At 48.3% G+C, this 26,505-nt stretch overlaps 1 protein-coding gene across 17 annotated transcripts in view; it reads right to left on the bottom strand.

Annotated features, from left to right (window-relative positions):
• The window catches only part of SCRIB (scribble planar cell polarity protein), a 210,767-nt gene extending 205,702 nt beyond the window's left edge, over window positions 1-5,065 (bottom strand). For all 17 annotated transcript variants that reach the window (XM_077493465.1, XM_077493471.1, XM_077493472.1 and 14 more), the window contains exon 1: window positions 4,210-5,065. In XM_077493465.1, the coding sequence (XP_077349591.1) occupies window positions 4,210-4,368 (159 nt within the window). In that variant the 5' untranslated portion in view covers window positions 4,369-5,065. The remainder of the gene's footprint in view (window positions 1-4,209) is intronic.
• Between the last annotated feature and the right edge of the window lie 21,440 nt (window positions 5,066-26,505).

Here is a 26,505-nt window from a genome sequence, read left to right as displayed (position 1 = left end):
CCACCAGTGTACTGGGTGTGTGCGGGGGGGGGGTTAGTTGTTGCTGTGTATTAGTCTAGCTCAGTGGTCTCCAAACTGCAGCCATTTGCTTTCTTTTATATAGTCCTTGAGGCGCTATTTCATTCAGTGACGCCAACAACGGGGGGCAAGCTCCCTCCCAGCGACGCCAACAGCGGGGCAAGCTCCCTCCCAGCGACGCCAACGGGGCACGCTCCCGTCCCAGCGACCCCAACAACGGGGCACGCTCCCGTCCCAGCGACCCCAACAACGGGGCACGCTCCCTCCCAGCGACCCCAACAACGGGGCACGCTCCCTCCCAGCGACCCCAACAACGGGGCACGCTCCCGTCCCAGCGACGCCAACAACGGGGCACGCTCCCGTCCCAGCGACGCCAACAACGGGGCACGCTCCCGTCCCAGCGACGCCAACAACGGGGCACGCTCCCGTCCCAGCGACGCCAACAACGGGGCACGCTCCCGTCCCAGCGACGCCAACAACGGGGCACGCTCCCGTCCCAGCGACGCCAACAACGGGGCACGCTCCCGTCCCAGCGACGCCAACAACGGGGCACGCTCCCGTCCCAGCGACGCCAACAACGGGGCACGCTCCCGTCCCAGCGACGCCAACAACGGGGCACGCTCCCGTCCCAGCGACGCCAACAACGGGGCACGCTCCCGTCCCAGCGACGCCAACAACGGGGCACGCTCCCGTCCCAGCGACGCCAACAACGGGGCACGCTCCCGTCCCAGCGACGCCAACAACGGGGCACGCTCCCGTCCCAGCGACGCCAACAACGGGGCACGCTCCCGTCCCAGCGACGCCAACAACGGGGCACGCTCCCGTCCCAGCGACGCCAACAACGGGGCACGCTCCCGTCCCAGCGACGCCAACAACGGGGCACGCTCCCTCCCAGCGACGCCAACAACGGGGCACGCTCCCTCCCAGCGACGCCAACAACGGGGCACGCTCCCTCCCAGCGACGCCAACAACGGGGCACGCTCCCTCCCAGCGACGCCAACAACGGGGCACGCTCCCTCCCAGCGACGCCAACAACGGGGCACGCTCCCTCCCAGCGACGCCAACAACGGGGCACGCTCCCTCCCAGCGACGCCAACAACGGGGCACGCTCCCTCCCAGCGACGCCAACAACGGGGCACGCTCCCTCCCAGCGACGCCAACAACGGGGCACGCTCCCTCCCAGCGACGCCAACAACGGGGCACGCTCCCTCCCAGCGACGCCAACAACGGGGCACGCTCCCTCCCAGCGACGCCAACAACGGGGCACGCTCCCTACCAGCGACGCCAACAACGGGGCACGCTCCTTCCCAGCGACGCCAACAACGGGGCACGCTCCCTCCCAGCGACGCCAACAACGGGGCACGCTCCCTTTGCAAAATTCCTACCAATGACACCGGCATTGTTTACTCCAACTAAAGCTGGGACATGTTCAACTCCCAATGGCCAGTCTGGGCCCCTGAAAGTCTGAAGGACAGTAAACCGGCCCTTGGTTTAGAAAGTTTGGAGACCCCTATCCTAGTTTTAAAAGAAGTACAGCCAAAGTTTGTTTGTGTAGTTCGTTCTGCACTCCTGAGACCCATTTTCAGCAGACAGCGCGGGCTGAAGTCCGCTGTCTGCTGACATCACAGAGCCGGTCCAGGCTCGGGCAAGATTGCTACAGTGGAGTCGGCACTGGGCTACAAATACTGCAGCTGCTGACTTTTAAAATAAGGACGCTTGCCTGTCCAGGGAGCCCGCCATGTCCTGACCCGAAGCCGACCCGTCCCTCGGCTCCGGGTGGAGGTGCCGTCACGGCCTGGTTTCACTACTGCGCGAGTCATTCTGAGTGGTCCATGCTGTCTTCTGGGACCCGTGTGTCTCCCAGAAGACAGCGGGGGGCGCACATGGCGTAGAGTCCCACGGATACTGCAGCGATCTTTCGCCAGAAGTGGGAGTAAATACCCGTATTAGACAGGTATCTGCTCCCCCCTCTCCCCCCCGAAAAAGGTGCCAAATGTGACACCTTGGGGGGGGGGGGATCCGGACAGCGAAAGTTCCCTTTTTGGGAGGAACTCCGCTTTAAAAAATGGGGACACAGCAATAAAAACTGACAGGTGTTCTAATCCATCTTGAGTCTATCCACAACTAGGAAAAAAAAAGTTCTGCCGTTAGTTAAACTTTAAAGCGGAGGTCCACCCTAAAATGGACCTTCCGCTCATCGGATTCCTCCCCCCCCTCCGGCGCCACGATTGGCACCTTTCAGGGGGGAGGGGGGTGCAGTTACCTGGATAATCCAGGTAACTTCACCCACTTTCGGGCTAGCTCTCTGCGGAAAGGGGCGTACATTACGCCCCTTTCCGCAAGTGCCCGCCCCCTTCCGCAAGTGCCCCGCTGCCTGCTGGGAAACACACAGATCCCAGAGGCAGCGGGGACCGTCCTCATTGCGCAGCGCGGCTCGCGCATGCGCAGTAGGGAACCGGGAAATGAAGCCGAAAGGCTCCATTTCCTGATTCCCATACCCAAGATGGCGGCGGCAGCACTCGAGTGTCGATCTAGAGATCGGCTTCGGGTGCCGACATCGCGGGCGCGCTGGACAGGTAAGTGTCACTATTTTAAAAGTCAGCAGCTGCAGTATTTGTAGCTGCTGACTTTAAAAAAAAAAAAAAACGCGGAGTCCCGGCGGACTCCCGCTTTAACTGAACAAGCTGACGTTAGAAGCGGATTGGATTCTATGTAGAGCTGCACCAGATTTTGCACCCTCCAGTTTTAGTAAATCCCCCCCCCATTGAGTTACACATTTAGTATTTCACAATATACTGAAATGTACACAGACGGTTCTGCATAGAAAGGGTTATAAACGGAGCAGCTGTATACAATATTGGGCAGGACTGGCATCGCCTCTCCAGATATTGGGCGACACCGATGGGAAAGGCAGCAGCCCCGGCCGATCCCCTGAACTGTGAGAAGCGCTCTGTACACACCTCACACATGGAACCGGATATCAGACTAATCTGCTAATTACAAGTCTGCTATTATTTTACAGGGTGGCTTTTATCCTGCCTGCAGCCTCCGCACTGCCTGCGCCAACCTCCATCCTGAGCTCGGGGGGGGGGGGGGGGGGGGGGATGTATTCTGAGGTGCAGAGTGACAGCACCACCCTGAAAGTAAACAAGACACCATGCAGTCCTTACACCGGCTCCCTCCAATCAATGAACAGCATTCAACCCGAGGGAGACACGATGGAGGAACGCCGGCAGCCCCTGGGACGTCTCATGTGAAACTCGTAAAAAAAAAAAAAAAAGTTTTAGAAAGAGAGAGTCAGATGATTGCAGCAGCCGGGCCTGTCAGACGGTGGTGACTGGGACAGACACGTCTCAACCAATTAGCAGGGCAGTGCCCCTTCCAGAGGCCTGAGCGGGTAAACAGATCTCAGCGCTGCTAAACAAAACACAGAGAGTGCAGGAAAAAAAAAAAAAAAAAAACAAGGGGGAGGGGGGCAAGAAGTTCTGCAGCACCAAACATAGCAGGACCAGCTAGAGAGTGAAATCAACAAATTGTTACAAATTATCAACAATCTCTGAGCAGCAAAAAAACAAATAAAAATCAACTGCCAGGCTCTGCCCATCACAGGCACCAGACTTATCACTGACCCCCGGCAGTGCCAGCGCCCCTCGTTTCAACGGCGACCCCCGCCAGTGCCCCCTCATTTCAACAGTGACCCCAGCAGCTCCAGTCCCCGTCATTTCAACAACAGCAGCGCCAGCCCCCCTCATTTGAACTACCCCAGCAGCTCTCATTTCAACAATGCCCCCCACCAGTCCCCGTCGTTTCAACGACAACCCCAGCAGCGCCGGCGCTCCTCGTTTCAGCGACCACCTGGCAGCACCCCTCGTTTCAACTACCCCGGCAGCGCCCCTCGTTTCAACTACCCCGGCAGCGCCCCTCGTTTCAACTACCCCGGCAGCGCCCCTCGTTTCAACTACCCCGGCAGCGCCCCTCGTTTCAACTACCCCGGCAGCGCCCCTCGTTTCAACTACCCCGGCAGCGCCCCTCGTTTCAACTACCCCGGCAGCGCCCCTCGTTTCAACTACCCCGGCAGCGCCCCTCGTTTCAACTACCCTGGCAGCGCCCCTCGTTTCAACAATGACCCCCGGCAGAGCCGGTCCGGTGAAACCACAGAACAAACACAGTCCCTGCCCCCCAGTAAGGTACCTTGGGCAGCTCTCGGAGTTGGTTGGAGTCGAGCAGTAGTTCCTCTAGGCTGCGGCTGTAGCGGTAGATCTCCTCGGGCACGGTGTGCAGGGAGCTGTGCCGCCGGTCCACGCTCTCCACATGACGGTTGCAGCGCCACAACGGCATGCACTTCAACATGGTGTCCGGTGGGGACAGCGCCTCCTATACAACATATACCGTCCGGGGGCTGTGCCCTCCTCTATACCACAGACCGGGCCACCGCAACATGTGGGGCACCTCATGTATACTACATAGACCCCCAGCTGGGTTCTGACACCCTCTGCCTATGGGGACAGCGATGTGCCAAGCGGGCACCGACCTCGATTACTGCACCTAACCACGGACCGTACCCCCCTATACTGTACCCACTACCATGCCAACCACCGACTGACCCCACTATACTGTGCCCACTACAATGCCAACCACCGACTGACCCCACTATACTGTGCCCACTACAATGCCAACCACTGACTGACCCCACTATACTGTACCCACTACCATGCCAACCAGGGACTGTACCCCCCTAACGGAATAGCCGGTTCTGCCAGCCCCCCAGACTACCCTGGGCCCCCCTGGGCATATAGAGGAGTGTGCGGTAGTCAGGGACTCCTGTAAATAGAGGACCCCCTGTATATAGAGGAGTGTGTGGTAGTCAGGGACCCCTGTATACAGAGGAGAGTGCAGCACTGAGAAGACCTCCTGTATATATAGCCCCCTCGTCCAGCTCTCTTAGGGCCCCGCTCTCTCCGGCTCTCCAGTCTCTGTCAGGAGGTACTCGGGCCGCTGCTCGGTGCACGACGGGAACTCCACACAGCTACGGCCCCGCCCCTCTACATCCGGGGAATGGCGTCACCTGACCGCGCCTCCGGACCCCCCACGTCACGCGGGCTGCGCTGATCCGCCGGCCGGGCGTGACTAATCGAGAGCGGAAACCTCGTTGACAGAAGGAAAGGTTTCTGTGCAGACCAGAGGAATCGATAGCAGAGAGGTGGCTGGCAGATGCAGAGAGCACTTGCCAGCCAAGACTGGCTGCTGTGATAATTGTTTCCTCTGAGTACTGTGTGATCCTGTCCTGAGGGGTCACCCTCTGTCCTGATATAACACTCTGAGCATCGTGTGATCCTGTCCTGAGAGGTCACCCTCTGTCCTGATATAACACTCTGAGCATCGTGTGATCATGTCCCGAGGAGTCACCCTCTGTTTTGGGGGGTCACCCTCTGTCCTGATATAACACCTTGAGCACTGTGTGGTCCTATCCTGGGGGGGGGGTCACCCTCTGCCCTGGGGGGTCACCCTCTATCCTGGGGGGTCACCCTCTGCCCTGAGGGCTCCCCCTCTGTACTGGGGGGTCACCCTCTGCCCTGGGGGCTCCCCCTCTGTCCTGTGGGGTCACCTTCTCCCCTGGGGGCTCCCCCTCTGTCCTGTGGGGTCACCTTCTGTCCTGGGGGTCACCTTCTGCCCTGGGGGCTCACCCTCTGCCCTGGGGGGGTCACCCTCTGCCCTGGAGGCTCACCCTCTGTCCTGGGGGTATCACCCTCTGTCCTGTCAGCTCCCTGGCTTGGCAAAGCTCCTGTAATTCTGTGCAGCCAACTTTGTAATCCAGCCAGTGGCTAAAATAATGCTGACGCCTCCTGGCCAGCGATGAGCTCAGGCATGTTCCGACAGGTCACCAAACCCACCTGAGCTTTCCCACTGGTAAGTTAAAGCTCACGGATTCTGAGGGAATGTCCCGAGATGCATCCTGACTGTGCCGTACCTCCCAACCATCCCAGATTCTGTTGGCGTGTCCTGGGATGCATCCTGAGTGTGCCGTAGCTTAAGACTGTCCCAGATTCTGCGGGAGTGTCCCGAGATGCAATCGTGCCTGTGTCGTGCCTTCCGACCGTCCTGGGTTCTGCAGGAATGTCCCAGGAATGCATCCTGACTGTGCCGTACCTCCCAACCATCCCGGATTCTATGGGGATCTCTCGAGATGCATCCTGACTGTACCATACCTCCCGACCGTCCGCAGATTCTGCGGGAATATCTCTGGATGCATCCTGACTGTGCCATACCTGCCACTCGGCCCGGAACTATGCCTGTATACATCCTGACTGCCATACCTCCCAACTGTCCCAGATACTGCAGGAATGACCCAGATTCCATGGGACTGTCCTAAGATAACTCCTGAATGAATGAATGATTTGTATAGTGCGCAATGCAAACTGAATCGCCTCAAGGCGCTGTGCGGAGCTTTGTTGTCTAGCTTATAGAAGAGGAAGGTCTTGAGTTTTTTCCTGAAGACCTGGTGGTTTTCTTCCAAGCGGATGTTGGTTGGTAGAGCTTTCCATAGCCATGGTCCTTGGACAGCAAATCTCCTTTCCTCATTTCATTTGTACTGAGATTTGGGAACGAGGAGGAGGTTTTGGTTAGAGGATTGAAGACTGCGGTTGGGAGTGTAGTGTTTTATTTTCTCGAATAGGTATTGAGGAGCATCTCCATGCATGCATTTGTGGGTGAGGCAGAGGGTCTTGAATGTGATTAGATTCTTTACGATTAGCCAGTGTAAGCTCCTCAGGGAAGGGGAGATTGATTCCCTGGGTTTTTTCCCTGTTATCAGCCTTGCCGCCATGTTTTGGATAAGTTGTAAGTGCGCAAGTTGATATTGGGGTAATCCTATGTAAAGGGAGTTTGCGTAGTCAAGTCGTGAATTAATGACTGTTCCAACTACCACTGCTTTGTCCTTCTTCGGGATGAACGGGATAAGTCTGCGTAGCAGATGGTTAGAGCCACTGACTACTGCTCCTATTTGGGCATCCATTGACATTTGCGAGTCAAAAATGACCCCAAGACTCTTTGCCTTGGTCTTTGGGGAGATGGTCTGCCCAAAAATGGGTGGTGTCCAGGGGATCTTGGTTCGGGAATTATGGTTTGCGTGTAGGATGAGAAGCTCTGTTTTTGATTCGTTGAGTTTGAGGGAGTTAGTGGTCATCCAGTCTTCTATCAAAGTGAGGCAATTTTCTAGTTACTGCTGATGGTCTTTTTGTCCAGTGATACGAAAATAAAGTTGTGTGTCGTCAGTCTATGAGTGGAAACAGAGGTCAGATGATCTGATGATAATGAGTGGGCGGATGTATATGTTGAAGAGCACTGGCGGCAAGGGCGATCCTTGAGGGACTCCGCAGGAGACTGCCTTGGTTTCAGATGTGAATTCTCCTAGTTTCACGGTCTGTGAACGATTTCCTAGGAAGGATGCGAACCATTGAAGATCTGAATCTAAGACTCCGGCTACTTCTGTGAGGCGGATGAGTAAAGTATTGTGGTCCACTGTATCAAACGCTGCACTCAGGTCCAACAGTACCAGGAGGCATGATTCTCAATCATCCGCTGCTTCGAGAGTGTCGTCCCAGATCTTGAGGAGTGCTGTTTCTGTACCATGGCCCGGGCGGAAGCCTGATTGCAGCGGATCTAGGAGTTTGTGTGTATCCAGGTGGTGTTGTATCTGTTGAACTATTGCTTTCTCCATGATCTTGGAGATGGTGTTGAGGCTTGTTATCAGCCTGCGGTTGTTTGGGTCCTAAGGGTCGAGGTTAGGTTTCTTTAGCAGGGGTTTGACGATGCCCAAAAACAATCCCTTCTTCAAACAACTGATTTATGAGGTGGGTTATGGTGGGAGCCACGATGTCGGAGCATTCCTTCAGGAGTTTTATGAGGATGATGTCAATTGGTGATGTACTGTCTCAAAGGTTTTTGATGATGTTTTTAGTGATGTCAGCGGTAATTGGGGTCAGGGAAAACTTCGGAGGTTGGGGGATGTTGGTGTACAGATCTTCTTTTTGTTTTTGTTGACTGGGGTTGGCTGTTTTTTTCTGATGAATTGTTTTCCTGATGGTTTTGATTATGTTGATGAAAAAATCTGATAATTAATTGCAGAAATCTTGGGTTTCGTTTGCTGGGGGCTCTAAGCATACTGGGTTCATCAATTGAGCGACTATTTTAAAAAGTTCCCAAGGGCGGTTTAAGGCTGTTGAGATTGAATTTGAGAAATTATCCCTTTTAGCTTTGAAGATTGCTTTGTGATAATTCGCCGTGAGTCCTTTGTAGTTTGTGTGGTTTTCCTCGGTAGGTCGCGATGTGATCTTGCGAATCGCTTGCCCAAAGGTTAAAATCCCAGAGTGCCACGAAGTTTTTGGAAATTAGGGTGTGTATTGCAATGAATTCGGTGAGGGGTGTAAGAAGATTAGTCTTTGGTCCAGGCGGTCTGTAGCATAGTAGAATGTGAGTGGTGTCATGGGGTGTTGGTTGAAGATGTAGCGTCAGTGTCTCCATAAAAGCCACTGGGTTCTGTACCATTGATTTGGTGAGCGCCAGGTGCGATTTAAAGATCACTGCTAGGCCTCCTCCTTTTTTCCCTTTCCGATGCTCATTTAGGATCCTGTAGTTCTTCGGCACCAATTCGGTAAGGATGGTGTTGCAGTCAGGAGTAAGCCAGCTCCTGACTGTGGCATACCTCTCAATGGTCCCAGATTGCGAGGGAATGGCCTGGGGATACATCCTGACTGTGCCATTCCTCCAAACAGTCCTGGTTTTTGTAGGGATGTCCTGGGATACCTCTTGACTGTGCTGTACCTCACAAACATATCAGATTCCATTGGACTGTCTTGGGATACCTCCTGTGTGTCAGGGCTGGGCTCAGCCCTTCCTTCTCTGAGCTGGCCACTCAGCTGTCGGGTAATTGCCAGCTCCCATCTCTCCACAGTGACTCACCTGTTGATGATATCCTGTGCATCAGTCCTGCTTACTTAAAGCGGAGGTCCACCCTAAAGTGGACCTTCCGCTCATCGGAACCCTCCCCCCCTCCGGCGCCACAATTGGCACCTTTCAGGGGGGAGGGGGGTGCAGATACCTGTACAGTACAGGTATCTGCACCCACTTCCGGGATAGCTCTCTGCGGAAAGGGGCGTAGATTACGCCCCTTTTCGCAAGTGCCCGCCCCTTTCCGCAAGTGCCCCGCTGCCTGCTGGGAAACACACAGATCCCAGAGGCAGCGGGTACCGTCCTTATTGCGCAGCGCGACTCGCGCATGCGCAGTAGGGAACTGGGAAATGAAGCCGAAAGGCTCCATTTCCTGATTCCCATACCCAAGATGGCGGCGGCAGCACCCGAGAGACGATCTAGAGATCGGCTTCGGGTGCCGACATCGCGGGCGCGCTGGACAGGTAAGTGTCACTATTTTAAAAGTCAGCAGCTGCAGTATTTGTAGCTGCTGGCTTTAAAAAAAAAAATAAAAATAAACGCAGAGTCCCGGTGGACTCCCGCTTTAAGCCACCCAGCCCAGATAATCTCTGCCTTCGCCTTGGTCAACATCACAGTGACTTTCTACTGTGCTCCTGTTAAAGACTTGCTTGGCTGACATTACTTCTGGCTCCAGATCTTGCTTGCTGTTCCACTATGCTGATTCCTATCTTGTCTGACTATCCGTTCCAGTTACCGAACTTTGGCTATGTTTTGACTACATTTGTTCTGTTTACTTTTATTATTAAACAAGTGTGATTTAACTGTCTCGGTCTGATTCTTGGTTTCTGACAGTAGGGGAAGACCATGAATGCAGAAGATGCAGTCAAACCACTTGTTGGTAATATTTTTTCCAGATTGGATGAGCAGGATCACCGCATGGATCAGTTTGCCATGGCGTTACCAACATTCCTGAGTTGCAGGACTCTGGCAGCAGAGGTTTCTTAGAACGATGAGGCCCTCGTGGCTGCTTTTTCTCACGGTCTCTCGGATTCCATCAAGGATGAGATAGCAGCCCAAGATATACCCACTGAGCTGGTTAAGTTGATCATGTTTGCCATCCTCATTGACGCCAGACTCAGAGAAATACTCTCTTTTAAGGAGTGCTTGTAGAAGTCTCCTACAGTGCCTTGCGAAAGTATTTGGCCCTTGAACTTTTCAACCTTTTGCCACATTTCAGGCTTCAAACATAAAGATATAAAATTTTTATTTTTTGTGAAGAATCACCAACAAGTGGGACACAATTGTGAAGTGGAACGAAATCTATTGGATTTTTGAAACTTTTTTAACTAAAAGATGAAAAGTGAGGCGTGCAAAATTATTCGGCCCCCCTTGCGTTAATACTTTGTAGAGCCACCTTTTGCTGCGATTACAGCTGCAAGTGGCTTGGGGTATGTCTCTATCAGTTTTGCACATCGAGAGACTGAAATTCTTGCCCATTCTTCCTTGCAAAACAGCTGGAGCTCAGTGAGGTTAGATGGAAAGCGTTTGTGAACAGCAGTTTTCAGCTCTTTCCACAGATTTTCGATTGGATTCAGGTCTGGACTTTGACTTGGCCATTCTAACACCTGGATACGTTTATTTGTGAACCATTCCTTTGTAGATTTTGCTGTATGTTTGAGATAATTGTCTTGTTGGAAGATAAATCTCCGTCCCAGTTTCAGGTGTTTTGCAGACTCCAACAGATTTTCATCCAGAATGGTCCTGTATTTGGCTGCATCCATTTACCCTCAATTTTAACCATCTTCCCTGTCCCTGCTGAAGAAAAGCAGGCCCAAACCATGATGCTGCCACCACCATATTTGACAGTGGGGATGGTGTCTTGAGGGTGATGAGCTGTGTTGTTTTTACGCCAAATATATAGTTTTGCATTGTGGGCAAAAAGTTGGATTTTGGTTTCATCTGACCAGAGCACCTTCTTCCACATGTTTGGTGCGTCTCCCAGGTGGCTTGTGGCAAACTTTAGACGAGACTTTTTATGGATATCTTTAAAAAATGGCTTTCTTCTTGCCACTCTTCCATAAAGGCCAGATTTGTGCAGTGTACGACTGATTGTTGTCCTATGGACAGACTCTCCCACCTCAGCTGTAGTTCTCTGCAGTTCATCCAGAGTGATCATGGGCCTCTTGGCTGCATCTCTGATCAGTCTTCTCCTTGTCTGAGCTGAAAGTTTAGAGAGATGGCCAGGTCTTGGTAGATTTGCAGTGGTCTGATACTCCTTCCATTTCAAAATGATCGCTTGCACAGTGCTCCTTGGGATGTTTAACCACTTCCCACCCGGCCAATGCATATATACGGCCGGGTGGGAGCCGTCTACTCCTGATAGGACGTTCGTCCTTCAGAAGTAGCGGGATCGCGCGCGTGCCCGCGCAGCGGCGCGATCCCGATGTGCTCGTGTCACCCGGACATGGCACATCTCAGATCGGCAGGAGGGCTCTGTGATTGGCCCTCCTGATCACATGACGGCCGTGTCCAATCACGGCCATCATGTGATGTAAACAAACAGCCGGTTGCTAGGCAATCAGCTCTCCTCTCCTCACACGGAAGTCATCGCTGAGGAGAGGAGAGCAGAACGCTGCAGCCGGCTGATGATCAGTGAGTATGAGCTGTTTTTTACAGCTTTTTACTCACTGATCATCAGTCTAGTGTCAACACACAACACACCACACAGTACAAACACAGTCCCCACATATGTCCCCAAAACACACATGTCCCCAAAACATACATGTCCCCAAATAATAAAAACACATGTCCCTAATAATAAAAACATGTCCCCCACATATGTCCCACTAAAATCACATGTCCCAATGATTATCTGAACACATATGTACGTGATCACCTGCACACATATGTACATGATCATTTGCGTACATATGTCCGTGATCACACAAACCAATTATTATACACTTAACGGAATTTTTTTTTACCAAAAACATGTAGCAGAATACATTTTGGCTTAAATTTATGACAAAATTAGATTTTATTGGATTTCTTTTCAAATAGAAAAAAGAAAATATAGTTTTTTTTCCAAATTTCCGCTTTTTTTGCGCTTATATCGCAAAAAATAAAAAACGGAGTCGTGAATAAATAACACCAAAATAAAGCTCTATTTGTGCGAACAAAATGATAACAATTTCATTTGGGTACAGTGTAGCATGACCGCGCAATTGTCACTGAAAGTGCTAGAGCGATGAAAGCTGAAAATTGGGCTGGGAAGGAAGGGGGCGAAAGTGCCCTGTATTGTAGTGGTTAAAGCTTGGGAAATCTTTTTGTATCCAAATCCGGCTTTAAACTTCTCCACAACAGTATTACGGACCTGCCTGGTGTGTTCCTTTGTCTTTATGATGCTCTCTGCACTTTCAACAGAACCCTGAGACTATCACAGAGCAGGTGCATTTATACAGAGACTTGATTACACACAGGTGGATTCTATTTATCACCATCAGTCATTTAGGACAACATTGGATCATTCAGAGATCCTCGCTGAACTTCTGGAGTGAGTTTGCTGCACTTAATGTAAAGGGGCTGAATAATTTTGCACGCACCACTTTTCAGTTTTTTATTTGCTAAAAAAGTTTAAAATATCCAATAGATTTCGTTCCACTTCACAATTGTGTCCCACTTGTTGGTGATTCTTCACAAAAAATTAAAATTTTATATCTTTATGTTTGAAGCCTGAAATGTGGCAAAAGGTTGAAAAGTTCAAGGGGGCCGAATACTTTCGCAAGGCACTGTATGTATTTGTCTCTAAGCTTTGCAGTCCCACACTTGCCTCCCTCACCTGCTATGCCTCCTGGTACCGAGTCGGTCAATGAAGGTAAACTCATTCACTTGGGCTTCACGCGTCTCTCAGCGGATTAGAGAGCCATTAGGAGGAGGGAGAGATTGTGCCTTTATTGTGGCCAGGCAGGTCACTTTTTGAAGTCTTGTCCTACCCGTCCAGGGAACGACCGAACCTTGAGGTCCTGTCACAGACAGACCTTAGGTGGAGTTGTTTCGTCCCCAGTTATCCAGAAGGATAAGCCCCTGGTTTCGGTTTCCCTTATACAGGCTCTAATCGACTCTGGGTCTGCAGGCCTGTTCATTGATGCTGCCTTTGTATCAAAATACTTGATTCTGCTGCAGCATGCCACTCCACTTGCCGTTGAGGCTCTTGATGGGAGATCTCTACAGCCTGCCCATGTGACTCATAAGACTGTTCTTTTTTCCATGGCTGTAGGGGTTCTTCACCATCAAATTATTTCTTCACCTACGTTTGCGCTGCTTTTTACTTATCCTTGGTTACAGAGGCACAACTCCTCTTTTGATTGGCCCCATGCTAAGGTTCTCTCCTGGTCGCCACAATGCAGTAAGACATGCTTCCAGAAGGTAGCCAAGGTCCTGTGCACCTCTTCGCTCTCTTCCCTGCCGGAGGAGCACTGCGATTTTAGCTATGTCTTTGACAAAGTTCAAGCCAGTAGTTTGCCTCCAAACCGGTCGTATGATTGTGCAATTGACTTTCAACCTGGTGCCATACCCCCTCGTAGCCACGTTTACCCTTTGAGGATAAGGCCGTGGAGGAGTATGTTGCAGACACACTTTCTCTGGGTTTCATCCACAAATTCTCGTCTCCTGCTGGCGATGGTTTCTTCTTTATGAAGAAGAAGAGTGGTGAACTGAGACCTTGTATTGATTATAGGGGTCTCAATTGTTTCACGATTAAGAATTTTTATCTGATTGCATTGATTACAAAGTTATTTGACCGCCTCAAGGGAGAAACGTTTTTTTACAAAGCTTGATTTGAGAGGGGCATACAATCTCGTGAGGATGAAGGAGGGCAACGAGTGGAAAACTTAATACAGGCCATTACGAGTACCTCGTAATGCCATTTGGCATTTGTAACACTTCAGCAGTTTTCTAGGAATTTATTAACAATGTTCTCCGAGATTTGTTGCAGTTATGTGTGGCTCGACAATATCCTCATATTTTCAAGTCCCTGGAGAGCCACCACACAGATGTCTGTCGTGTGAGTCAGAAACGAATGCCGCGTACACACGATCGAATTGTCCAGCGGACTAGGTCCGTCGGACCACAGTACGCCGGACAATTCGATCGTGTGTGGGCTCCGGCAGACTTATTCATCGTAAAGTCCGGCAGACTTAGAAAGTAGTTTTGACTCAAAATTCGTCCGCCGGACTTGGCTTTCAGCGGACAATCCATTCGTCAGTGTGCTAGTACAGCAGACTAAGAATGACGCATGCTCTGAAGCAAGTACGAGAAGGAAGCTATTGGCTACTGGCTATTGAACTTCCTTTTTCTAGTCCCGTCGTACGTGCTGTACGTCATCGCATTAGAAATCGCCGGACTTTCGGAGCGTCCGTGTGTGGCCAAGTCCGTTCGTTATAAAGTCCGGCGGATTGTTTGCCGGACCAATTCCGCCAGACAATTCGATTGTGTGTACGCGGCATTAGTGAGAACAATCTCTATTGTAGATTGGAGAAGTGCGAATTCCATTGTGAACAGGTTAAATTCCTGGGTTATGTCATTTTCACTGCTGGCTTTTCGATGGACCCAGAGAAACTTTCAACAGTCTTATAGTGACCCTGACCCGTGGGTTTACATCCTCTGCAGTGTTTTCTTGGCTTTGCCAACTATTATCTGAGGTTTATTCGTAATTTCTTGTCTCTGGTCAAGCCCCTGACTGATATGACCAGGAAGGACCGTAACCCAGAGAGTTGGTCTCCAGAGTCCATTAAGGCCTTTGGGAGTCTCAAGGCTGCCTTTGTTTCTGCTCCTATGTTGGCACATCCTGATCCTACATCATTTTTTTATCCTGATTGCTTCTGAGACTGGAGTTGGCGCTTTCTGTCTCAACGTCCTACCTCTGAGAGCATTATGCATCCTTGTGGCTACTTTTCCAAGAAATTGTCACCTGCGGAGTGCAATTACGAGATTGGGGACAAAGAGCTGTTGGCGATCATTTTAGCCCTGAAAGAATGGAGACATCTCCTCGAAGGTACCACTATGCCGGTTCTCATTCTTACTGACCATGAGAATGTCACATTCTTGTCTGAGGCTAAATGCCTCTCTCCCAAAAGGGCACGTAGGGCTCTTTACTTGGCAAGTTTCAATTACATTGTCTCATTCTTACCCGGTAATAAGAATGTAAAGGCTGACGCTTTGTTGCAACAATTTTCCTCCACTTCCAAGATGGAATCGGTTCCTGTGATTCCTCCTGATCGTATTTTGGCTACGGTTCACACCAGTTTTACTTGCCGCTTAGGTCCATGCTCCTCCTGAGAAGCCTTGTGACCGCTGCTTTGTCCCAGAGAGTCTCCGTACTGCTGTGCTCCACTTACTATTCTCCCAGGGCTGCTGGCCACCCAGGGAAGAATCAACTCTTTTGGGCCATTTCCCAACAATTCTGGTGGCCTAGTCTATGTGCTGATGTAACCACCTTCGTAGTTGCCTGCTCCGTGTGTGCTCAGAGTACGACTCCACAACACCTTCCAGTGGGCCTCCTACAACCCATACCCAATGGAGAGAGGCCCTGGACCCACCTGTCTATGGATTTCATTGTGGAGTTACCCAACTCCCAGGGCAACACAATTATCCTTATAAAAGGCTTCCCTTAAAATAAAAAAGTTTTTTTTTCCAGGATATTATTTTGGGATTTTCATTTTCTCCTCGGAGGATACTGTATATTGTTTTTTATTGTATAATGATGGGGCATTTTTTGGTTAAACTTCCATATTCACTGTGCCCTTAACCCCATAGTAAAAATAAACGTTAGACATGCTCTGGTTAGGCCTATTCTCCCCCATTACAAATGTCCCACTGATTGCCAATTTTACACTGCTATCTACGGCCTCTTATTTCCCAATCAGTGTTTGATAGAAATTGGATAGTTTTTCACCAGCGATTACAGGGACAGCTCCACTGAACCCCTTTCTGCCAGTCAGTGCAGGCATTTTACCACTTTAAAAAAATGTGTTAATGCTAAATAGTATTGCACAAACACATCCAATCACAGTGACATTATACACCACAAAGGGGTTCCATGCAAGGGGAGAAAGGCATTGCCACCCCCCTTGAAGGGTACCCCCCCCAGTGTTAAAAGGGATGTGGCCTAGTCTGGTACAGGAAGGGGTTGTGCAAGCTTGCTGCCCTCCCTTTCCTGGCCACCAAGACTGCATGCCTGTATAAGGCTTGGTTAGGATATTAAAAACGGGAATACTGCACAATTTTTTATTTACTGCATTCAAATTGAAATAAATAAAATTGAGGTGCCAATATGGGGGCAATCTGGGTCCTCCTCTAATGGGCCAAGACCACTCTGTTGATTTTTTTTTGGCAGCTTGGTGGACGCAGTTCAGTTGAACGGCGAGGGTGCACAATTATTGGAACCAATCCCTCTGTTCCTCTTCAACCTTCTTCTCTTCCACCCACTGGCTTACAGCTGCTGCAGCAGGAGACACCAGCAGATGAGTTCTGGTAACTGTGCACCCCCCCCCCTTAACTATCTGCCCCCCTCTTGCAGCTCAAATCTCCCTGAAGGAGGGCAAGAACCTATAAGTAATGATAATGGGGGGATAACTATATGCAGAGGGTTAGAGTACATAGATAATGATAATGGGGAAATTGTATACAGAGGGTTAGAGCCTATGAAAAATTATATATGAGGGGGATTGTGTACAGAGGGTAAAAGCCTATGGAAAATAATATGAGATGGGGGGCTGTTTACAGAGAGTGAGAGCCCATAGATAATGATAATGGGGGGGTTGTGTACAGAGGGTGAGAACCCATAGATAATAATCGGGGGGGGGGGGGGCAGGGGTGCTGTGTGAAACCATAGCTATTGAAAATTGAAAAAGGGGGGGGGGGGGAGTGTTGCCAGGTCTTTTTAGAGCAGGAAAAAAAAACAATATTAAATATTAATGAACAAAGTAACCGTTCTATTCAATATTTTATATGCTGACAGCTGTTTAAGCTACTGCCGCTCGTCCTGCATGTTATTACAAGCAAAGGGTTAATCCAGAGTCCTATACAAAGTGGCTGTAAATTTTCCGCCCCGGGTTTCCTTAGCAGGCAGCAATGCCTTCCAGGCCGGGACATTTTCCCATTAATATCGATTTTATTGTTTGTTTTTCTTTGCAGCATTCATAAGCCTTTTAGCTCAGCAGGAAGATGATGTTCGGCAAGGACATAAAAGGTATAAAAACAGGTAATAAAGTGGATTATTATACAGGTGTGACTGCATCCAGTTTCTTCTGGACATGCTGGAAATTCTGCAAATGTGTAAGTGCAGTAACATCCCTGTTAATAGGAACACTCCTGCTACTTGTAAACATCCCAATCTAACCTCCTCTCTTTTGACCTTAAAGCGGAGCTTCACCCACATAAACGTCAGCAGCTACAAAAAAGTGTAGCTACTGACTTTTAAGAATTGGACAAGCACCTGTCCCACGGTCCAGGAATGCAGGCGTACGAAGCCTCGTTCCTCTCCGCGGCGCCAGCATTGTCACTGTAGGCACATGCTACACACTGTGATTGGCCGGGCAATCATCTGGGACCTGTGACGTATCCCAAGTGATTGCCGAGGGGGAGAGGTGATCTTCCTTCCGGCACCCGGCAGGAAGTGAAAGCTGGATCCCTCTATATTTATAAAAAAAAAAGGAGCGTAACCGCTCCCACCACCCCAAAATAAAATTAAAAATTTCATGCCAAATGTGGCATGGGGGACACCTGCACTTCAAACAGAAGTTAAATTTTTTGGGTGGAATGCCGCTTGAAGCAATGGATACACGCTTCTACTCACTCTGATGGCATAGCTCCCAACTGTCCCTGATTTGGAGGGACTGTCCCCAATTTGGAACAAAGTCCCTCTGTCCCTTTTTCCTCCTCATTTTTGTCTGATCTTTATAGTTGTATATAAAACAAACAAACACTCTGAGAAAAAATGTTTACCAATGCAAAACCTTTCATCCAATTTCTAAATTGCTGCATTTTTCAAAAGCCAATACAAAAAGGGACAGTGGTGCTGCGAGGTAAGCTAATGGCAACACCTTGTATTCTACCTATGCACTCTGTGCAACCTCTCCCACGATCCTTTTCCTCTCTCTGATCATCTTATTTTTACTGTGCCCCTCTCTTCCACCGCCTCCTCTCCCTCCAACCGCCTAACAATTACCCATAGAAACCTTCACCACCTCAACCCTTCTCTTCTACTGACCATCTCTATGACAAAATCTCACCCTCCCTGCCTCAACTTATCCACTTCTGTCTACAACACATCACTGTAATCCTCCCTAGATGAGCTTGTGACCCCCCCCCTCACAACACACAGAATCAGGCCTGTTCTCTATAGCCTTGGAAAACAGATGACACCAGGAGTCTCGGGGGGGGGGGATACGTAGCCGCTTGAGCACCTGTGCCGCAAGACTAATGCCGCGTACACACGACCAGACTTAGGTCCGACAGACGTTCCGACAGAGTTCTGATGGACTTTCCGAATGAACGGACTTGGCCACACACAATCACACCAAAGTCCGACGGATTCGAACGTGATGACGTACGACTGGACTAGAATAAGGAAGTTCATAGCCAGTAGCCAATAGCTGCCCTAGCATCGGTTTTTGTCCGTCGGACTAGCACACACACGAGCGGATTTCTCGGTAGGAACTGGGTCTGGCGGAGTTCTGGCGGAAAAATTTGAAACATGTTCCACTTCTAAAGTCTGTCAGACTTTTGCGAATCAAAAGTCCGCTGCAGCCCACACACGATCGAATGGTCTGCCGGAATCATTCCGTCAGACTTTTGATGTTGAAAAGTCCGGTCGTGTGTACGCGGCATAAGGGCTCTTTCACATGGGCGGTCCACCCGAGGGACTCCGCTTTGCTCAGTAGGGGGAATCACTCTGCTGATCCCCACTGACAGGTGTACCGCCACTCACTGTGGAGACGGACCTGTCAGAACCCCGCTCTCCTCGATGGAGCGATCGGATGAAAAGGAACCACCTGACCATTTTTTATCTGCGCCAATTCTCCAGACAGATGGAAATAGGGTCTCCATTCTTCTGGATTTTATGGACAGGATCGGATATCGGCAGATGTCAGCGGACATGACATCCGCCATTCTATAGAGGTACATGGAGTGTTTGAGCAGTTCCACCTGAAAAACTCACAGGTGGACCTGATCAGAATGCCCATGAGAAAAAGGCCTAAAAGTCTCAGAAAGACAACCAATATAAATCTGCTCGCCAAAAAAATTACAATTCCTGCCTCTAAATTGCCAAGCAAGTCTATTTTATCACACTCATTAACACCTTTTCATCCAGTCTCCATCAACGCTTTTCTACTTTTAACTCTCTACTTTGTCCTCCAACCACCAACTCACTCACAGCCCAGGAGATTGCGATCACTTAAAAAATAAGATTGATACAACTTATGATGAAATCTCTAGTGTACAGATATCTCCCCTACTTAACACCCCATGTCCACAGGTACACTCAACGCTTCCCTTATTAAGCCCTGGTTCACAGTGATGCTACTTTGAAATCACGCTACTTCACTTGAAGTAGCATGATTTCAGCTGCTACTTTATAGACATCTGTGTGGCTTCATGCACAGATGTCTATTGAAGTCGCACCTGAAATCGGCAAAAGTAGTGCAGAAATTACTTTTGCGAAGCAGTTCGTGCCGCAAAATCATTGTCGCAGCGATTGGAACAGTGCCATTGTCAATAGGCTGCAATTTGATCTCTCAAACCACATAACAATTTGCTCCAATGTGAACCTAGGCTCAACCCCGCTACTATAGACAAGGTTGCCAAACTTTTTTTCACAACGCCCACCTAACCACCTGCCCCCTCGCAAATGCTATGGTCACCCTCTGGCTCTATCCTACACTCGAACTCACATTTACTTCTCTTCTGCCATCTTCCCCAACTCTCTAAAAACATACACTTGTCACCCCCATACTTAAAAAGCCCTCCTTGGACCCCACCAATCTTAAGCTATGCCTTCTCTCCTTGCTCCCCTTTTCCTCCAAACTCCTTGAATGTCTGGTCCACAACCGACTGGGCAACCATCTTACTGAGAACAACCTTCTTGATCTCCTTCAATCTAACTTCACCCTTGGCACTACATGGCAACTGCCTAAAACTCACACTCTACTAACAGCTAAAACCAATGGACACAAATTAGTTACAAGATGGTACAGATGTCGTGCAAACATAAAACGTTTCGACCCCTCCCGTTCAGACGCTTGCTGGAGATGTTTGGGTTGTAGGGGAAACTATGCTCCACGTCTAGTGGGACTGCCCTCTGGTCAGAAAGTTCTGGGAAATGATATTACACTTGTACTGCAGGCTGATGGTGACAACCCTCCAACCTACACTAGAAATGGTCCTCCTCTCCATGATCCTCGGCCTACTGAAATCAGTAAAAAAAAAAAAAAAAAGATGTACTCCCTCATTTCCTTGCTGCAGTGCAGACAGTAATCCCCCAACATTAGAAATCGATGAGTATGCCCTCCCTTGCGGATTGGGCTAGACCAAATAAGAGACTTGGAACATCTGCTAGCCCAGGAAAACAACAAAGAGGAACAGTTTTCCATCACATGAACCTCTTGGTCCATGTTTCATTATTCTTCGGAGTTTGTGATAGGTGGTTCGCCCTCAGCCCATATCTCCGCCCAACAGCCATGATGGTGTGCCTCTATTCTTTCTCCGCTCTACTAGATACCTTCTTTCTACCATATGAAGTGTTCCTATTGCCTATGGAATGAGTTGCGATCCCACCAGCATTTATCCATTGTAAGCATAAAACTTGGCTCTTACAAATATTCTATGTTTCTAGTCTACATGCATGTATCCGGATCCCAAGAATCTCAAGTACGATATGGCTTGATTTACTTATTATCTTGTTGCGTTATGTTAAATGTACAAAAGAACTTAAGGCCTCAATGAATCTATTGTAACTGCTACGACAGTACCTCATTTCTACGATTTAGTTGCATTTATTTATTATTCTGGAATGTTACTATGGTCTTGTTTCAATAAAATAAGATTGAACTAAAACTAACGAACACTATTCTGCACGTCTACTCCAGGACCTCTCTGCTGCCTTTGACATGGTGGACTACCCCCTCCTTCTCAAAAAAAAAAAAAAACTCCACTCCTTCGTTCTCCATGACTGCGTTGGTTCTCCTCCTACCTATCCCACTACACCTTCAACATCACTTACAATTGTACTTCCTCTTTTGTTCCTTTCTCCACTAGGTTTCCCTAAGGTTCTGTTCTTGGACCTCTGCTATTCTCGATGTACACTGCCTTCCTGAGTCAGCTGATATACTCCCGTGGCTTCTAATACCATTTCTACACTGATGACACCCAAATTTATCTCTCTACTCCTCAGCTCACTCCATCAGTCTCCTCACACATCACTAATTTACTAAGATACAAACTCAATCTTTGTAAAAACAAGCTCATAAAATTTCCTCCCCCACATGCCCTTCTCCTGACTTCTCTGTCAAGATTGACGGCTCAACTGTCCTGTGCTTGGATGTCCCAGGTGTAATCCTGGACTCTGAACTATCCTTTCTGCCCCACATCCAATTACTTTCCTAAGTTTGCCACCTCAACCTCTGCAACATCTCCAAAATATATCCCTTCTTAACCAATGACAACACAAAGCTCCCAATCTACTCCTTGGTCATCTCTCACTTCGACTACTGAAATTCCCTCCTCATTGGCTTACCTTTACATAGGCTATTCCCCCTTCAGTCCATCTTGAATGCTGCTGCTGGTTCATCCAACTTATCAACCAATCAGTGTCCTCTGGACCCTCTCTGCCAATCCCTCCATTGGCTTCCACTCTCCCAACAAACTAAATTCAATATACTAACCTACACAGCCATCTACAACTCTGCGCTTCCCCCCCCCCCCCATCACTAACCTAGTCTCAAAATACCAACCAAATCATTCTTAGTTTCTTCAAAGACCTTCTGCTCTCTAGCTCCCTTGTCACCTCATCCCATGCTCACCTCCAGGACTTCTCCCAAGCCTCTACCATCCTCTGGAACTCTCTACCCCAATCTGTCCAACTATCTCTTCCTCTGTCCACTTTTAGACGATCCCTGAAAACCTCTTCAGAGAGGTCTACCTTGCCCACACCTAATAACCATTTCCACCAGCTCATTGCCCACAGTTAAGACCTTTTCTATCTCTTGACCCTCCTTTTTGTAAGCTCCAATGAGTAGAGCCCTCCGATTCCTACTGTATTAAATTGTATTGAAATTGTACTGTCTGCCCTTATGTTGTAAAGTGCTGTGTAAACTGTTGATGCTATATAAATCCTGTATAATAATATACCAGTGGAGACCCCAATTTTGTTGAAGACCCCCGCCCCCACCCAGTACAATACTATAACACCATCATTCGCTTACATATAGATCTAAACCAGCAGCAAGCTTAGTCATCACACCACATCCCTGATATTTTACTAAGAACACCAGTGGGCACAAAATCTGGCCTTTAAGGTACTACAATGATAGACTACACCAGATTTTCTCAACCCTTGTACTCCAGAGGAAGCCTTGAAATAATTTTCAGGTCTCTGGTAATGCTTGCTTAAATGTATTCATTGGGGGTCAGTGCGAAGAATGCTCCTTACATTGGTGGTCAGTGGGAAGAATGCCCCTTACATTGGTGGTCAGTGGGCAGGGCCAGATTAAGAACATTGTGGGCCTGGTGCTGAGGATTTTGATGGGGCCTTTTATAAACAATAAATAAATAAAAATGCAAACTATTTTTTGTTATAACAAATTAAATTAAAGAGAGAGAGGGAGGAAGAGAGAGAGAAAAAGGGGATGAAAGAGGTGTGAGGGGTAAGGGAGGGAGGATGAGAGAAAAAGGGGGGGATGGGAGAAAGAGGGAATGACATCAACGCAGCCTGGCCAAGGCAAATGACGGAAGGCACAGAACCCAGAAGGAAGACCGGGTGAAGATGGAAGTGCCCGGGCCCCGCCGGACTGATCACAGCACAGCACTGGAGGTCTGACAGGTAAGTGTACCCTAATGTGCTAATATGCTGGGCACACTTGTACATTATGGCATAACCTCCCCAAGGGCCTCTAAAAAGTAGTAATGTTAGAAAAGTTTACTACCGCTTTACTATCACCGGAGCCTCTCATGGGGCCCCTACTGACCCTGTGGCCCTTGGGCAGTGCCTAAGTACATGGTTGTCAACTTTTCTCATATATATTTTAGGGACGCTTTTTTTAAAAGTGCTATGTTTAGAGTAGCTGACATCCCCCGTGTTCCTCTATACATCACAATAGTAATTACAAAATAAAATAAGTACTAATAATGGGGCAGAACAAATATGAGGACTGTGAGATTTCCTTTAGTTGAACTGACAAAAGTGCCCCTTCTAGAGCTGGTAACATTGAGGAACATATCATTTTAACATATAATTTTAACATATAATTTTAAAGAACAGTTTTTGTGGGTAAGAGGCATAGGGGAGGAGTATGGATGGTATAAAAGTGTGAAGTATGTGCAGGTGAGGGAGAGGAATGTGGAGGGTCTAACAGTGAGCACTATGTACATGAGAGGAGTGCAGAGGGTATGGCAGAAGGCACTATGTACAGGAGAGGAGTGTGAAGGGTAAGACAGTGGGCAGTATGCACAGCAGAGGAGTGTAGAGGGTATGAAATTGGGCACTATGTATAAGAGAAGAGTGTGGAGGGTATGACAGTGGGCACTATGTACAGGAGAGTAGGACAGTAAGCAGTAATTACAGGAGAGGAGTGTGGAGGGAGGGTAAAACGGTGGGCACTATGTATAGGAGAGGAGTATGGAGGGTATGAAAGTTAGTAGTATGTACAGGAGTGGAGGGTATGACAGTGGGCACTATGTATAGGAGAGAAGTGTTGGAGGTATGGCAGTGGGCACTATGTATAGGAGAGAAGTGTTGGAGGTATGACAGTGGGCACTATGTATAGGAGAGGAGTATGGAGGGTATAGGGGTGGGCACTATGTATAGGAGAGGAGTATGGAGGGTATGGCGGTGGGCACTATGTATAGGAGAGGAGTATGGAGGGTATGTCGGTGGGCACTGTATAGGAGAGGAGTGTGAAGGGTACGACAGTGGACACTATGTACAGGAGAGAAGTGTATGACAGTGGGCACTATGTACAGGTGAGGAGTGTGTAGGATATGACAGCGGGCGTTATGTATAGGAGAGAAGTGTGGAGGGTATGACAGTGAGCAGTATGTACAGGAGAGAAGTGTGGAGAGTATGACAGTGGGCACTATGTATAGGAGAGAAGTGTGGAGAGTATTACAGTGGGCACTATGTATAGGAGAGAAGTGTGGAGAGTATGACAGTGTGCACTATATATAGGAGAGGAGGATGAAGTAATCTGGGAAGGAAAAATGTAAAGGTTTGTGGAAGGATGTTTAGGGACTGCGTAGTGGTTTAGCAGGCCATACATGGATTGAAATTACACCAATTAAGCAGAGAGCAGCCATAGTCGATCTATGTATGGGCTAGCTGGTTTTACACAAGTCAACCTATTAAGCGACTTGAGTGCAACCAGCCTGTCAGGTTTTCCCCAAAACAATCAGTGCTGCCAGCTATAGTTAGCAACACTAATCATTGTATTCACTGGCAGAACACAATAACACTGCGGGAGTGATTGCCCCATTCACAGGTCAGCAGGTGAGAGGGTGTGTGGGGACAGGCTGGGGAGAGATACTAGTCAGTCCCTGGGTAGGTACTGGTTAGTATCAGAGCCAGATACACACAGGTTACATACGCCAAGATCATTAGAGCGAGAGCAATAATTCTAGCACTAGACCTCCTCTGTAACTCTAAACATGTAACCTGTAAAAAAATGTAAAGCATGGCTTAATACACAACAAAAAATCGTGATAACTTTAGTGGGGTTTTTTTTTTATGAATAAAAAAGTTTCTTTCCAACATAAAACGTTGCAAATACCACCATTTTATTCCATAGGGTGTCGGCTAAAACAATATATAATGCTTGAGGGTTCTGAGTAATTTTCTAGCATAAAAAAATGATGATTTTTACATGTAGGAGAGAAGTCTTAGAATGGACCTGGGTGGCAAGGGGTTAATTATCATAAGTAATATACAAATAATTATTATAAGCACTGAGAGTTCATCCTCTCAGTCTGCTGCAGAGTGTTCCAGCTTGTATTTATACTGCCGCTCTGTATGTAGCTTCTGACAGGCTGTGCAAGGAGACCTGTATCTCCGGAACCATAGATGATAGCAGCCCCATATTTTAACCAGTGCTGGGGTGGGTCTTTAGCTACCTACCCAACAAATATGGGGTCTCTGTGACTCCTGATCGCCGAGCTACAATCCTCGAAGTCGATCTTTTTTTTTTTTTTGGGCAAATGGGCCTATTTTGAGAAAGGGGCCTGGAGCTGCAGCTCCAATAGCCCCTATGTTAATCCGGCCCTGTCAGTGGGAAGAATGTTCCCTACATTGGATGTCGGTGGGAATAAGGCTCCTTACATTGGTGATCGTTGAGAAGAATGTTCCTTAAGGCTGCAGTATACATTTGAATCAATTAAACTGGATGAAATGATTTACTCTTTATAGAGACTGTTGAGAAAACTGGATAAAATCTGGATAAATTGAACGAGATTCTCATTACATTTAAAAGTGGCTGTAAACAGATATGCATATCAGACAACCGCAGTATAAAATCATGATGATGCAATGAATGAGCTCTACTCAAACTATGTGGGATACAAAAAAAAAAAACAAATACAAAAATTTATGTGCAAGTTTACATCCTAATTGCAGATTACCATCCAAGAATACATGATACAAAATAATTTCACATGACTTACATAAAGAATTATGAACAATGTATTACTTACCACTTTCTGACCAAAACTTTTCTTTAACATTTTGTGTAAAATTAAAAATCTGTATTTCTTGCTTCGAAAATTAATCGAACCCCCAAACATAATATAAACCTATACTTTAGCAGAGACCTTCGAGAATAAAATGGCGATTTTTACAATAGTTTATGTCTCACAGTATGTGCATAGTGGCCTTTCAAATACTTTAATGATTTTTAATGCAACACCAAAGATATCCCAATTCTTTGTAAAGTATAAAAGATGACGTTACGCCGTCACTGAGTAAATAGATACCCAACATGTCATGCTTTAAAATGACGCACGCTCATGGAATGGCAACAAACTATAAAACTTAATCTCCATAGGCGACAATTTTTTTTTTTTTTTTACAGAGGCACTAGAATTCTTGCTCTAACGTTCACAGCAATACCCAGCGTATGCATTCACTTCTGCGCGCAAGCATGGAGGCAAGGGGCGCTATTCTTTTTTTTCCTCTCATTTTACTTTACACTGTCCCTTTTTAAATCACTTTCATTCCTTATACAAGGAATGTAAACATCCCTTGTAATAGAAATATCACGTCCTCTTTATTGAGATCTGCAGTCACAAAATCTCTCA

Source organism: Lithobates pipiens, unplaced genomic scaffold (assembly GCF_037356315.1).
Source record: "Lithobates pipiens isolate NorthernLeopardFrog02 unplaced genomic scaffold, aLitPip1_a1.2 Scaffold_19, whole genome shotgun sequence".
Classification (NCBI taxonomy): Eukaryota; Metazoa; Chordata; class Amphibia; order Anura; family Ranidae; genus Lithobates; species Lithobates pipiens.
The sequence above is the reverse complement of the archived record's forward strand: the minus strand, read 5'-3'. Positions and strand labels throughout refer to the sequence as shown.